The 12,488-nt window shown below is 49.4% G+C and overlaps 5 protein-coding genes across 5 annotated transcripts; 3 read left to right on the forward strand and 2 right to left on the reverse strand.

Annotated features, from left to right (window-relative positions):
- Nucleotides 1–641: 641 nt before the first annotated feature.
- AtWU_03287 (uncharacterized protein) lies at nt 642–1,995 on the reverse strand (the record flags this gene model as incomplete). Its single annotated transcript, XM_035498400.1, has 3 exons — nt 642–1,627; nt 1,689–1,812; nt 1,864–1,995. 3 exons carry the CDS (start codon nt 1,993–1,995, stop codon nt 642–644), a joined length of 1,242 nt encoding a protein of 413 aa, XP_035354293.1.
- Nucleotides 1,996–2,648: 653 nt separating this feature from the next.
- Nucleotides 2,649–4,894, forward strand: AtWU_03288 (copper amine oxidase; the record flags this gene model as incomplete). The annotated part of the gene is made up of 5 exons (XM_035498401.1): nt 2,649–3,113; nt 3,171–3,519; nt 3,573–3,737; nt 3,799–4,424; nt 4,472–4,894. 5 exons carry the CDS (start codon nt 2,649–2,651, stop codon nt 4,892–4,894), a joined length of 2,028 nt encoding a protein of 675 aa, XP_035354294.1.
- Nucleotides 4,895–6,103: 1,209 nt separating this feature from the next.
- Nucleotides 6,104–7,189, forward strand: AtWU_03289 (uncharacterized protein; the record flags this gene model as incomplete). The annotated part of the gene is made up of 1 exon (XM_035498402.1): nt 6,104–7,189. The coding sequence occupies one exon, from the start codon at nt 6,104–6,106 to the stop codon at nt 7,187–7,189; it is 1,086 nt and encodes a 361-aa protein (XP_035354295.1).
- A 789-nt stretch (nt 7,190–7,978) lies between these two features.
- AtWU_03290 (proline-specific permease) lies at nt 7,979–9,667 on the forward strand (the record flags this gene model as incomplete). The annotated part of the gene is made up of 1 exon (XM_035498403.1): nt 7,979–9,667. One exon carries the CDS (start codon nt 7,979–7,981, stop codon nt 9,665–9,667), a length of 1,689 nt encoding a protein of 562 aa, XP_035354296.1.
- Nucleotides 9,668–9,874: 207 nt separating this feature from the next.
- On the reverse strand, nt 9,875–11,848 carry AtWU_03291 (flavin-containing monooxygenase; the record flags this gene model as incomplete). The annotated part of the gene is made up of 6 exons (XM_035498404.1): nt 9,875–10,326; nt 10,381–11,016; nt 11,074–11,392; nt 11,442–11,521; nt 11,578–11,700; nt 11,767–11,848. 6 exons carry the CDS (start codon nt 11,846–11,848, stop codon nt 9,875–9,877), a joined length of 1,692 nt encoding a protein of 563 aa, XP_035354297.1.
- Between the last annotated feature and the right edge of the window lie 640 nt (nt 11,849–12,488).

Raw genomic sequence — 12,488 nt, forward strand, 5'->3', positions numbered from 1 at the left:
GACGCTCTGCAGATATGAGCAATAATTCGTGTCCATAATCAGACCCTTCTTTTTTTTATTTTTGTTTTGTTTTGTTTTGTTTTATTTCTTGTCTCCCTCGCTAGTCCGGTCCTCTGGAGCAAACTCCGCGTAGCTTTACCATGATAAGAGATGGCAACTAAATATATACTATATCAGAGTAGATAAGATTCGATGGAGTTTTGGTAAGTCAACTAGGGTAGGGATATCTTGAATGTGAGCAAAAGTGTTTTACCCACCTTCAAGGTCCAAGTACACAAATGCACAGACAGATGGAAAAGAGGGGTGTGGCCAATCAGGACTGGGCCGAGTCATATCAGTTTGAAGTGGGATGCTGTTGACTCGGCCCAGTCGGCTAAGGAATTCCGCTTATCACAGTTCCGAGCAGGAATGCTACTTATTAAAGAGACCGGTCGCACATTCGCAGCGAATCATGTTCCAGAGAGCTCGCAGACTTGTCGAAATGTCGTATCGCATACAAGTGACTATCTGTTATGCTATGGCAAAAATGATATTCTTAACTATCTTTTAAGTGTTGTCTTGGCAGGTGCACACAAGTGAGATGCTGCGTAGCCAAATGGATGTAGTATATTAAGTTTATTCACTATATGTTACGGCAGCTACTATGTTGCATGAGATTGATGGTGGTAATGGTGATGATGGAAATGATGGTGGAAGTGATGGTGGTGATGAACCTCTTGCGCTTGGGTAGGATATGACCGTGACAAGGCATCCCTTGAACTTGAAGAGGTCCACTGAGCAGACATGACCACTTGTCGAACGGCTGCTTCCTCCATGGCATTCTGATCGGGCTCTTCACTTTGTGAAAACGAGTCTAAGGCGAGCCGAATGTTGTCCGCACTGAAGGTGTGAAGGTCATTGGTAGGCGATGTTTCTTGACCACTGATATTGGTGTTGTTTGACACAAGCCGGTCGCGGTCTGCAGCCCGACCCTCGGGGCTCGAGATCAAGGGAAAATCCCCTGATATTGTATTCATCTCGGCGTTCTCATTCGATGATAGATGTCCGGTGTGTGTTCTCGCCTGGTTGCTCTCAGGGGCTTGGTTCTGCATGAGAGGATGCGAGAATATGTCTGAGTCATGTTGAAGTGACATATAGCCTTCATCTGGGTAGCGCATGGACAGAATAGCTGCATCGCTCAGGTTGAATGGTGAGGATAATAATAAGTTTTCCGACAATTCGGTGGCCATATCCATCGCATCCAGATGAACATCGGGGCTTTCACCATCTTCCTGCGAGCCGTTGTCCATGGAACTGGCGTTTCCGCTGCTAGAGCCTGGATAAATTGAGCCAGAGCCGGAGGATGGTGATAATTCCGTGGAATCGTCCTGGCCTTGGCTGGGTTGATTTGGCATGGTTGTGTTTTCTTTGCATAGCCTTCTCCATCGATTTCGGCAAGTCAAAGGAGGACGACCCGGTAGTCCCGATGATATTGTAGCCCATCTATGCCCCAGTTCCTTTACCTTTGTCGTCAGATAGTGGTCCTCCTCTTGCGACCAACTTCTCAGGCGGTTTTTCACAGAGGGGTCTAGAATATCGGTATATCGCTTCGCACATTGATCATCCTTTCGGCCCTTAATGAGAAGTGCTGCTCAGCTATTACTCAGCAAGATGCATTCAAAAGAAGACAAATCAATGCGACAGCGTACCAATCTCCTTCCAAGCAGGTCCTAGTCGCCGATGAGCGGCGAGGAGAATCTCGTCTTCCTCTTTGGTCCAGCGACCTTTGCGCAGTTTTGGATCTAGGGAATGGAACCAACGCTTTCGACAATCCTGTTGTTGTTGTCAGTATGAAACCCGCAAACTCTCTCCGGAAGGACGGACCTTGTTTGTCCGCCCTGGTAGGTTCTTGGAGATCTCTGTCCATTTACTGTCTCTGCCACGCTTATCACCCAACTGCTCAACAAGGGCAATGAGCTTTTCGTCCTCTTCGGTTGACCATACGCGACGTGGCATGGTGATGGTAGGAAGGGCGTCCAGGAACTCCGGGATACAGGATGAAGATGCGGATAAGTGGTGACTCGGCCCCAACCCTTTCCCCGCATCATCCTCTTTCCGATGTTGCCAATGTTCTTATCTGATGTGGCCACCACCTTGCCTCTCTCGTCGCATAGCGTGAATCATTGGATGGAGACCGGTCGATACGCCGAGAAGATTTTAGATAGCAAACATTTCCATTGGATTGGTACCCAAGAAGAGAAGGAGTTCCCGCGGATGCGCATGCTGGCAGCAGCTGGCGAACATGCTCGGAATCGGACATACCGACTCCGCCTTGTCGCGAGTTATTGTAGAACACACTTCACATCACGCTCTACCATGATACTAGTGCAGTGAGTACAGGTAGAATCTCTGTGCAAGCATAAGGACGTGGGAGAGTTAATGACAGTCTGTCACTGGGTATAAGGACCGGACCGCTGCACTCGGCTCAGCCCACCGTGTGGAGATGCATGCTCAGCGTTCAAATCACCTGGTGTTCAGTGACTCTGTCCTGCTCGCTGACTCGGCCCCACGATGCGATATTTATTCTTTGCTGATAACATTAACACCCATCACCTTCATATTTGCACCTTCTCACCTATCAAGCTTTCACATAATCACCTCTCTCCACGATGTCGTGCCACCCTTTGGATCCAGCCAGCCCGGACGAAATCCGGCAGGCGACTGATTTAGTCAAGGCCAAATACAATGGAATCTCACTTCACTTCAAAGCAGCGGGACTGGAAGAACCAGCTAAAGCTGCTCTTGTTCACTTCCTGGACGCAGAGCACCATGGTCGGCCCCTTCCCTTCATCCCCCGTCAGATCTTCCTCATTTGGTACATTGAGTACACCCCTCGTCTGTTTGAAGGCATTGTGGACCTCTCCAGACAGACACTTGTCCATCACAGAGAACTTCCACGCGACTTTCACGGACCGGTCGACCGGGCGGAGATGAACGAAGCGGCGCAGGTTGTCATGAAGGACCTTCGTGTTCAGGCAGAGATCAAAAGGCTCCAAATTGATGAAACCACCGTCGTCCTCGATCCTTGGGATTACGGCGTAGATGGCGAAGACACACAGACTCGTCGCACCCAGGTACTGCGTTGCTGAACTGCCGACTCGTGTACAATCAACTGACAGGTTCATTCCTAGGTCTTCATGTACATGCGCAATCCCGAGAATAACGACCCCGACTCCAGTCATTATAGCTTCCCTTTGGACTTCATGGTCATTGTAGATCTCTGCAAGATGGAGGTGGTAAAAATCATTCGTCTGCCCTTGGGATCGGACCAAACCGCCACTGCTGTTGGTTCGGCTGTGCCTCATCGTCGGACCAACCCCGTCGAACCAGAATATGATCATCGCTTGCAGAAGAACCCTCCTCGGACTACCCTAAAGCCCTACCAAGTAATTCAGCCAGAGGGGGCGTCCTTTACCGTCAATGGGTATTTGATCGAATGGGAGAAATGGCGCTTCCGTGTTGGGTTCAATTGGCGTGAAGGTGAGCTGTACTTCAAACTTTGCAGGAATAGCTAAGGTATTAATTCTGGTCAGGAATGACCCTTCATGATGTGTCTTTTGATGGAAAGAGTGCTTTCTATCGTCTCTCTCTTTCGGAAATGTTTGTGCCATACGGCGATCCCCGTAACCCAATTTATCGAAAGGGAGCATTTGACCTGGGAAACGTCGGTGCGGGTGTGACTGCAAATAATCTTCAATGTACGTTCTTTTCCCTTTGTCTAGGCTTGCGACATATGCCTGACCATATTATTCATGATAGTGGGCTGTGACTGTCTCGGTCTCATCAAATACCTTGACGGATGTGTTGTCGCCAAAGATGGAAGCCCTGCGCCTAGGCCGAATGCCATTTGTATCCATGAAATAGATAATGGAATCCAGTGGAAGCATACAAACCACCGGACTGGAAAGGCAACAGTAGTGAGAAAGCGCCAGCTTGTGTTGCAAACGATCATCACTGTGGCGAACTACGAGTATATTTTCATGTGGTACTTCGATCAGTCGGGAGAACTCACCTTCGAAACCCGTGCTACAGGCATTCTCTCTACCCAGCCAATCGACAAAGATGCCAAGGTAGCCTGGGGCACACGCGTTGCGGATGGAGTGATGGCCCCGTATCATCAGCATCTGTTCAACCTGCGTATCGACCCAGCCGTGGGCGGTCACAAGAACAGTTTTGCGTCTACCGATACAGTTCCCCTTCCATGGGATGAGGATCTGAACCCCCTTGGTACCGGATTCATAACCCAACAGCAGATCCTTGATCGGGCAGGAACTGTGGAGGACGACATCTCGAAGGGAAGAGTTTTCAAGATTTTGAACGAGAATATCGAAAACCCCGTGTCATTGACTCCAATTGGGTACAAACTGGTGCCTCATCGCTCTCAGGTAAGTCAATCAGACCTTTCAATATTGGGCCACACTGACGACTATAGATGCTGCTCGCTCGCCCTGGCTCCTGGCATTCGCGCCGGTCGGAATTCTGTGAGAGTCCGATCTGGGTCACGAAATACAAGGACCGTCAGCTGTTCCCAGCGGGTGACTACACGAACCAATCCCTTGGCGGTACTGGTATCAAATCATGGATTAGCGAAGCTCGAGACTCGGTCCGAAATGATGATATTGTCATTTGGCATACCTATGGCTTCACTCACAACCCACGTGTTGAGGACTTTCCCGTCATGCCGGCCGAAATGGCACAGGTTCGGCTGAGCCCTTATAACTTCTGCCTTTTCAACCCAGCGAACGATGTTCCTCCGTCCACACAGGCATTTAACAAGAGTGTTGAGCTTACTGAGAAGAAGCCCGCCAGCCAGATTTCTTCCGGATGCTGCTCCCAGCCTAAGAGCCACCTGTGACGTCTCCGAAGCTTTGATCCTGATGGAAAGAGAATGCTGTGCCAAGTATGAGGATACCTAATGCTGCTTTGCTGCATAGTTAGTCTGCAATAACGGGAATCGAGGATCTTTAAAGGGTTCTGTCACTTTGCATGGAAAGCGAATAGTTGGGAACAGACATGGAACGGCAGAAGGGGTAATCCTGGAGTGTGACCAGCCTAATTCAGTCCGTCTCCACTGTACCATACTAGATTCATATACTTGAATATTATGACGTACTCCATGATTAGCTTTCATGTGTGCGTGGTCCTTGTAGGTTATCCCGGCTGGAGTAGACATATCGCAGCAGAATCTCAGATTGGCGTATGTTATAATCATTATACCATATATGTAGATAATTTCATGTTCCCTTGCTTCACATTCTTATGGCAGCCGCACCGCCAAGATAGGGGTATCAGTGCACTCCAACCGATATGTCAACTTAGCTATTCATCATAGAAGTATGACAGCTGGCTGTACGCTGGTGTATTGGTACCTGTTTGGGCTTTGATTAATCAGTCAGTCAATTTAACCAAGAAACAATAAGCGCCCGAAATTTCACCATATATTGGCCATTTTTAGACATTCTTCGATGGTGTGACCCACTTAATTACTGAATTTGCACTGTTAGAAGGATTGCCACATACCATTTTCGTTAATTACCTTCTCAAGACTGGTTCCTCGCTTGTAGTCAGACCTATATCTATCATTACCTGAATAATCTAACTTCTCACGCTAAAGCCAACACTCATGCATTTCAACTAGATAATTCCTGATGTACTCTCGATTCACCTTACTTTATTCCAGCTTCTCACAAGTTGGTTACCTGTTGGGACATGTATCTCTCTATCGCCTAGCTAACCAACAGCGGTAGATTGTTCTTGGTCTAGTGGTTAGTGCGCCGACATCAACTCTTCCTGTCCTCGGGAGTACGAGGAATGATCATTCTAGTTCAGTCTGCGGAGAGGGCCCTCAAATAAAGGGATACCTGACGAGTAGGCTCTGCGGCGGGAACTCCGCTTTCATAACCCCTACATTCTTTGGCTCACAATAAATTTTTCCTACAGAGACACCAAGGGCACTTCGGTTTATATCTCACTTCCGTTCTATCCTTCACCTTCTCGAAGGCTTCCATCGACTGCTTTCTGATCTCCCTACCTACCACGCATTCTTCATTATTAAACTCCCAGCATGGACAGTACCCAGAGCCCTCCTCGCCGCGTGCTGCTGTTAAGCATGCCTCGGACCGCGTCAAATCTATTATTGAAGATACTCTCTATTAGCGATCAGCTAGGTGCCATCACCAACGATAAAGGAGGATATTGTTTCACACCAACATATCTTAAATTGATCAAAGATGACCTCCTCAGCAAGCCCATCACACAATGGACACTGAAACAAGCACTTGAGGTTCAGGGGGTCCTCCAACAGTGTCTGGAGACGCTGGAAGGATCCTCCGCCTTGGCCCGTGATGAAGGGAAGATCTTTTTCGTTAAAGAGCATATATCTTGGCTCATGAACCCGGCCACCATTTCTAAGATGCTGCATGATGCCGACACCACTAATGGAGATGCCTCGGGCGCTTTAATGGCGCCCGATTACCACTCATTCTTCCGGGTTCGTGTGGATAACAAGTATGGCCGGTCGAAAGGACTTCCTCCATTGAATGAAACTGTCCTCCCAGACGGGTACCTGGCTACCTGGCAACTGGCATTTCTCATCCGACATCCTGCCTTAGTTTTCCCATCGATGTACCGGGCTGATCGCGCTCTGAAGGACCTTTATCCTTCGGGTGATAATCCCTTCGAGGGTCTGTTGTCGGAGAGCTATTTGAAAGTTACTCTAACTCTACGCTGGACACGGATGCTCTACGATTGGTGTGTTCGCCGGAAGGGACAGGCGCATCCAATCATTCTGGATGCCTCTGACCTTATCCATAATAAGGGCTCTATGGTAAAATTCTGCGAGCAAACGGGACTCGACCCCACAGTTTTGAAGTTTGAGTGGGAGAGTGTCGGTCCTGAGGATAAATCCTCGTCAGGAGATGGAGCTTCCGAGCAAGACTCCATACTTCAGAAAGCTGAAACTACCATGAGAACAACTCTGAGGGGATCCTCCGGGGTGTTAAAAGAGAAGGCGCCGGATGTTGTCGATATTGCTTCGGAGGCGGAAAGGTGGAAGCATGAATTTGGCGACAAGGTGGCTAATTTTATTCTCGAGAGGGTGCACGAGGCAATGCCCGATTACGAATATCTCAGGCAACGGAGGTTGGTCTAAGTCTGCTACATTGCTCGTCGGCGTCGACTATAGGTGGGAATCTTAGTCTGTCTCACTTCTGTACTCTCTACTGAATGGACACATTCATAAGAAGATTCATAATAAAGGAAGATGATAAGGAAAGAAAGCAACCTATGCGGAATATTTTCGCAGTTATATCAGAAATTAGCTATATAATAATACACGAAATTATCCAAATATTGATCATTTGAGACTGTCTAACTGCTTACTAGAGGAGAGTGCCCGGGCTTAACATTTGCTGCTGATACTCCGAATCAACATCAAAACGCTCGACTGCGCATACAAGGCATAAACATTAACAAGCCGACAAGAACAAACAATAAATCCACTATTGCATCCACGACTCTCAAACGCAAGTCTTAACATAAGCAAGAAATATCCACCACGATGGATTAACAAGAGCCCGGGAGCCGAGTCATATCTGGCACCTTTCCCCGCAACGGCTGAGCTCAACCGGGACGGGCTTGCAATTCCCTTGCTCTTATCTCTTTTGTACTTATCACCTTGGCATTGATATCGTAGAAAGCTTGAATATCATTGGATTGTCTCAGTAAATGCTGATAGCATATCACGCGCGGCCCCTGATTGAACAGAGCCGAGTCACCTTATGCAAGATGCTGTACACAACGCTATCGATAGTCCAGATTATGCTGATAGCCAGATATAGAACTTCTAGATACTTATAGCACAATGACCACTATGATATTTGACTCGAATCTTTCGAAGTCAATCACTTCCATCCAGGAAAAATCATCGCACAAGCACACAATGTCGGATTCAAAACCAATTTCCAGCCACAATGCCCCGATCCAGACAGCAGACGTGACCAAAGCAGTCCTCTCAACAGATATAGAGAATGGACTATACCAAATCCCATCACAGAAAGAAGGCCAAGTGGAAAACATCGTCCAAGTCGAGACCGTCAGAGGCCTCAAACCGCGCCACACCCAAATGATAGCTATTGGCGGTGCCATCGGAACCGGACTGTTCATCGGCAGTGGTGAATCTCTAAGCATCGGGGGCCCGCTGTTTCTTCTACTGGGCTACTCTCTCCTAACGCTGCTGGTCTTCTGCATAGTAACTGCGACAACCGAGTTCAGCTCCTTCCTTCCAGTCCGTGGCTCATCCGTTGCCTACTTCGGCCATAGATTCGTGTCGAGTAGTATGGGGTTTGCCTTAGGCTGGATGTACTACTACGTCTTCGCCATCATGGTCCCTTCGGAGATTACTGCCGCAGCGCTCGTCATTGATTACTGGCCTAGTTCTGTGAATATCGCTGTATGGATCACAATCATGTTGGTGGTGATTGTCGGACTTAACTGCTTTCCGGTCAATGTATACGGAGAGACGGAATTCTGGTTCGCGTCGATCAAAGTGATTGGCATCGTCGGGCTCTTCATCATGGCCCTGGTCATCACCTGCGGCGGTGCCCCGAATCACAAAGCAATAGGCTTCGCCTACTGGCATAGCCCCGGAGCTACCAATGAGTACATCGTCAGTGGAGCCTCGGGGCGACTAGTCGCTTTTATCGCAACGCTACGCTTCTCCGTCTACATCTTCGCTTTCACGCCAGAGCTCCTCGTTATCACCGCAGGAGAGATGCAAAACCCCCGCCAGAACCTTCCAACAGCCGGACGACGGTTCTTCATTCGACTAGTTATCTTCTACATCCTCGGTGCCTTCCTGATAGGTCTGATCTGCCCGAGCAACAACAACCAGCTACTCGGCAGCAGCAGCGACGCCAGCGCCTCTCCCTGGGCGATCGCGGCCAAAGACGCAGGTATAAAGGGTCTCGACTCGGTAATCAACGTCGTAATCCTATTATCAGCCTGGTCGGCAGGGAACTCATGGCTATACCTCGCCACTCGCACACTATATTCGATGGCGACTCTCGGCACCGCGCCCAAGATATTCAAACGCTGTACAGCATCAGGTGTCCCGTACATCTCTCTAGGATTTACCTCGTTATTCTCCCTCCTCGCTTACATGAACGTCAGTTCCTCCGCCGCAACAGTTTTCAACTGGTTCGTCAACCTCGTGAATAGCGGTGCGTATGTAAGTTGGGTGTGTGTCTGCGTTTTATACATTCGCTTTCGGAAGGCGACGGCGGTGCAGGGACTTGATGTTGCGGGGTTGCCGTATCGATCGATGTTTCAACCATATGCTGCGTATTTTGCTGGCTGTGTCATCTTCTTGTTATTGTGGTTGAATGGGTTTACGGTGTTTTTTCCGGGGGAGTGGGATACCTCGACGTTTGTTACTTCGTATGTGGGGATTCCTATTTTTGTGGTCTTTTATTTGGGGCATAGATTGTATACTGGGTGGGAAGGGGCTTGGTTGATTCCGTGTGAGGAGGTGGATCTGGTGACTGGGATAGCTGAAATTGTTGCTGCGGAGGTTCCAGCTTCTAGACGCTCTGGGAGGTGGTCCAAGGGATTCGGGATTTTGCTTGGATAGATGTTTATATATTGGCATAGTGCAATGTAATGATCCAGGCTATTTAGAAGAATAGCGAAATAAAGAAACCATGGGCGGAATTTCAGACCCATCGACACATGCTTTCTACAAGAAGCATCACTCTACTTAAAAAAACGAGCATGCTAATTCACCGTCTGGATTGAAGAATTTACAATAGATCCGTATCACAAAGCAGCAGCCTAAAGCCTACCACTTCCATCCCCTCGTTACACGCCAGTAAATTCCTCCAGCTGCCAAAGCCACCCCTAAGAACAACGTGACGTTACTAACCAGCACCTCCTCCTTAACCCGACCAACATGTGTAGCCTTCTTCTTCTCCACTGTCGCAGCCCCATCGCCCTTGAAAAGGAAGTCCGTCCATCGCACCTGAGACACCTCCTTCTGGTACTCCACCACCTTGAGTGGCCAGTTGTTCGTGATCAGGCCCTCATCAGTCTTGTACCAGCTTTGGCAGTTGGGGTCAGCGAAACTGGTTTCTGCCAACTGTTTCTGGACGCGGTAGTTGTATTCGCGTAGCACTTCTGGGCGGGGTTGAATAGCCAGTGTTTGGCCCTTTTTCTTCGCATCAGCTACGGCTCGGATCAGGGTGGTTATGTATCGGGATTGCGCTTCGATCATGAGGATGATGGAGTTGTGGCCTATCCCTGTCAGTGCACGTATTCCCAAATGTCTTGGTGAAAGAACGAACATACCCAAGTTTGTGTTGGGTCCGTAGAGCATGCCGAAATTGGGTACATCCTCGACCGTCATGCCATAGTAAGCTCTCGGTCCGCCCTTCCAGATATCTTCCAGCGACCGGCCGCCAGCGCCATACACCCGGATTGGGTGCAGGAATTCCGAAGCACGGAATCCAGTGGCCAACACGATAAGATCGTACTCCTGCTCGTCGCCCTCCGTTTGGACACCCGTGGCTGTGATACGCTGGATTGGCTTGGTATTGAGGTCAACGTGACTCGAATTCAATGCTGAGTAGAAGTCGTCGGAAATGAGGATGCGCTTGCATCCAATGGCATAGTTGGGGGTTAGAGTATCCCACAATTCGGGCTTGTCGGGCAATTGGGCTTTCATCCATTTCTTTGCAGCTTCTTCAGCTTCGCGGGCCGGGACTGTGCCGGGTGTGACAAGAACATTGTATGACCATTCTCGAAAACGCATCTGCAGGACTCTCTTGCACCAGCGCACGGGTGGTACATATGACAGTAGGAACTGCTGGAAAGCGCCGACCGGCTTGTTAAAGCGAGGAACGACCCATTTCGGACTGCGTTGGTAGATGGTTATATGAGAGGCGGTTTTGGCTATTTCAGGGACAATCTGGATTGCCGAGGCGCCTGTCACGGCTGTCAGTATATGATAATGAGTTGTTCTAGTGGGAATGGAGTCAATACCATTTCCGATCACGGCAATTCGTTTGCCGGAGAAGTCGTAGGTCCAGTCCCATCTGGCTGAGTGAATTAATTTGCCGGTAAAATCATCCAGACCCGGAATGGAGGGATAGCTGGGCACATTGAGTTGTCCGACGGCGGATACCAGAAAGTCTGTGGTGAGTTCGTATTCCTCATGAAATTCACTAGCCTTGGTGCCATTCAGGGCCACCTGGACCTTCCATTGCTGTTGCTGGTCGTCCCATCGGGCTTCCTGTACGGTCGAGTTGAACCGGATGTATTGATAGAGGCCGTGTTTCTGAGCAATATCCGTGAGGTATGCCTACAGGTGCGTCAGCATCGTATATGCGTTGAAAGCAAGACGGAATTACCAGAAACTCTTCCTGCGCCGGATACTCTGCCGTCCAGTCGGGACGCTGCTCAAATGAATAGCTGTACAGGGCGCTCCAGACTACACGGCTGTTAGCTATCTATACGCGCCACCATGTTGGACCGGTCGCTTCTGACCATCGCAGGCACAGCCCGGGTAGAGATTGTTGGCCCAGGTTCCTCCTACGGCGCTTCCCTGCTCGAGTATGACGAACTTCCGGATGGGGGTTCGACGGAGGAGGTCGATGGCCATGCATATCCCTGGGAGATTGTTAGCGAGAGAGTTTGTGATTCTCCCGGGTCACAAGCAAGGGGATCATGCCGTACCTGATACGCCGGCCCCGATAATCACGACGGTGGCACGAGTAAAATCGTGGTTTCCCACATGGTGAGCGTAGTTGGAGGGCATGATGAGAGTGAGTGGTAGTAGAACGAGTTCAGGGGGAGTGGAATGCGGTGAATCGAGGATTGGGAATTGCTTTTCCTGCTGGGCGACTTTGTACCAAGTTCCAACCCCGCTCGTGTCGGGGAGATGCACCTCGGCTCGACAAATTCCCCTCTCGCCCTACATCGCCGAGGATGGGAACAAAAGAGCGCTCAATGTCAACTCTATCAATCATTGGTAACCCAGCTGTAGCTATCGCATTGGCATGCATTAAGTAGGTGTTGTAGACCCATATTGAGCTCCTCATTGGCCGCAGGGGGGCCGAGACATCCGTGCTCATCAATATGCTAACTAGCTAATTAGCTAACTAGCTGTTAACTAAGCGCCGGCCCCTGCTCCTTTGTAAATCAACCGTTGGAGCTTTGTAGTGACAAGCCCAAGCTTGAATATGCGGAACTGATAGATCACATCCGGGATCCTCATAAGGCAAGACATGCTGGATGTGGACTTCCGACCACTACGCGGTGCTCCTCTCCTGGAAAAAAGAAATTGACCATACGTCAACAGCTTTTGCATTGAGAATAGCTAATTTTGAACAAAATTCCCGGCGCCTAGTCGATGCCTCGAGGACATTTTGACCAAGCCACGGGCGGCACAGACATGC

This window comes from Aspergillus tubingensis, assembly GCF_013340325.1.
Source record: "Aspergillus tubingensis WU-2223L DNA, scaffold_4, whole genome shotgun sequence".
Lineage (NCBI taxonomy): Eukaryota > Fungi > Ascomycota > Eurotiomycetes > Eurotiales > Aspergillaceae > Aspergillus > Aspergillus tubingensis.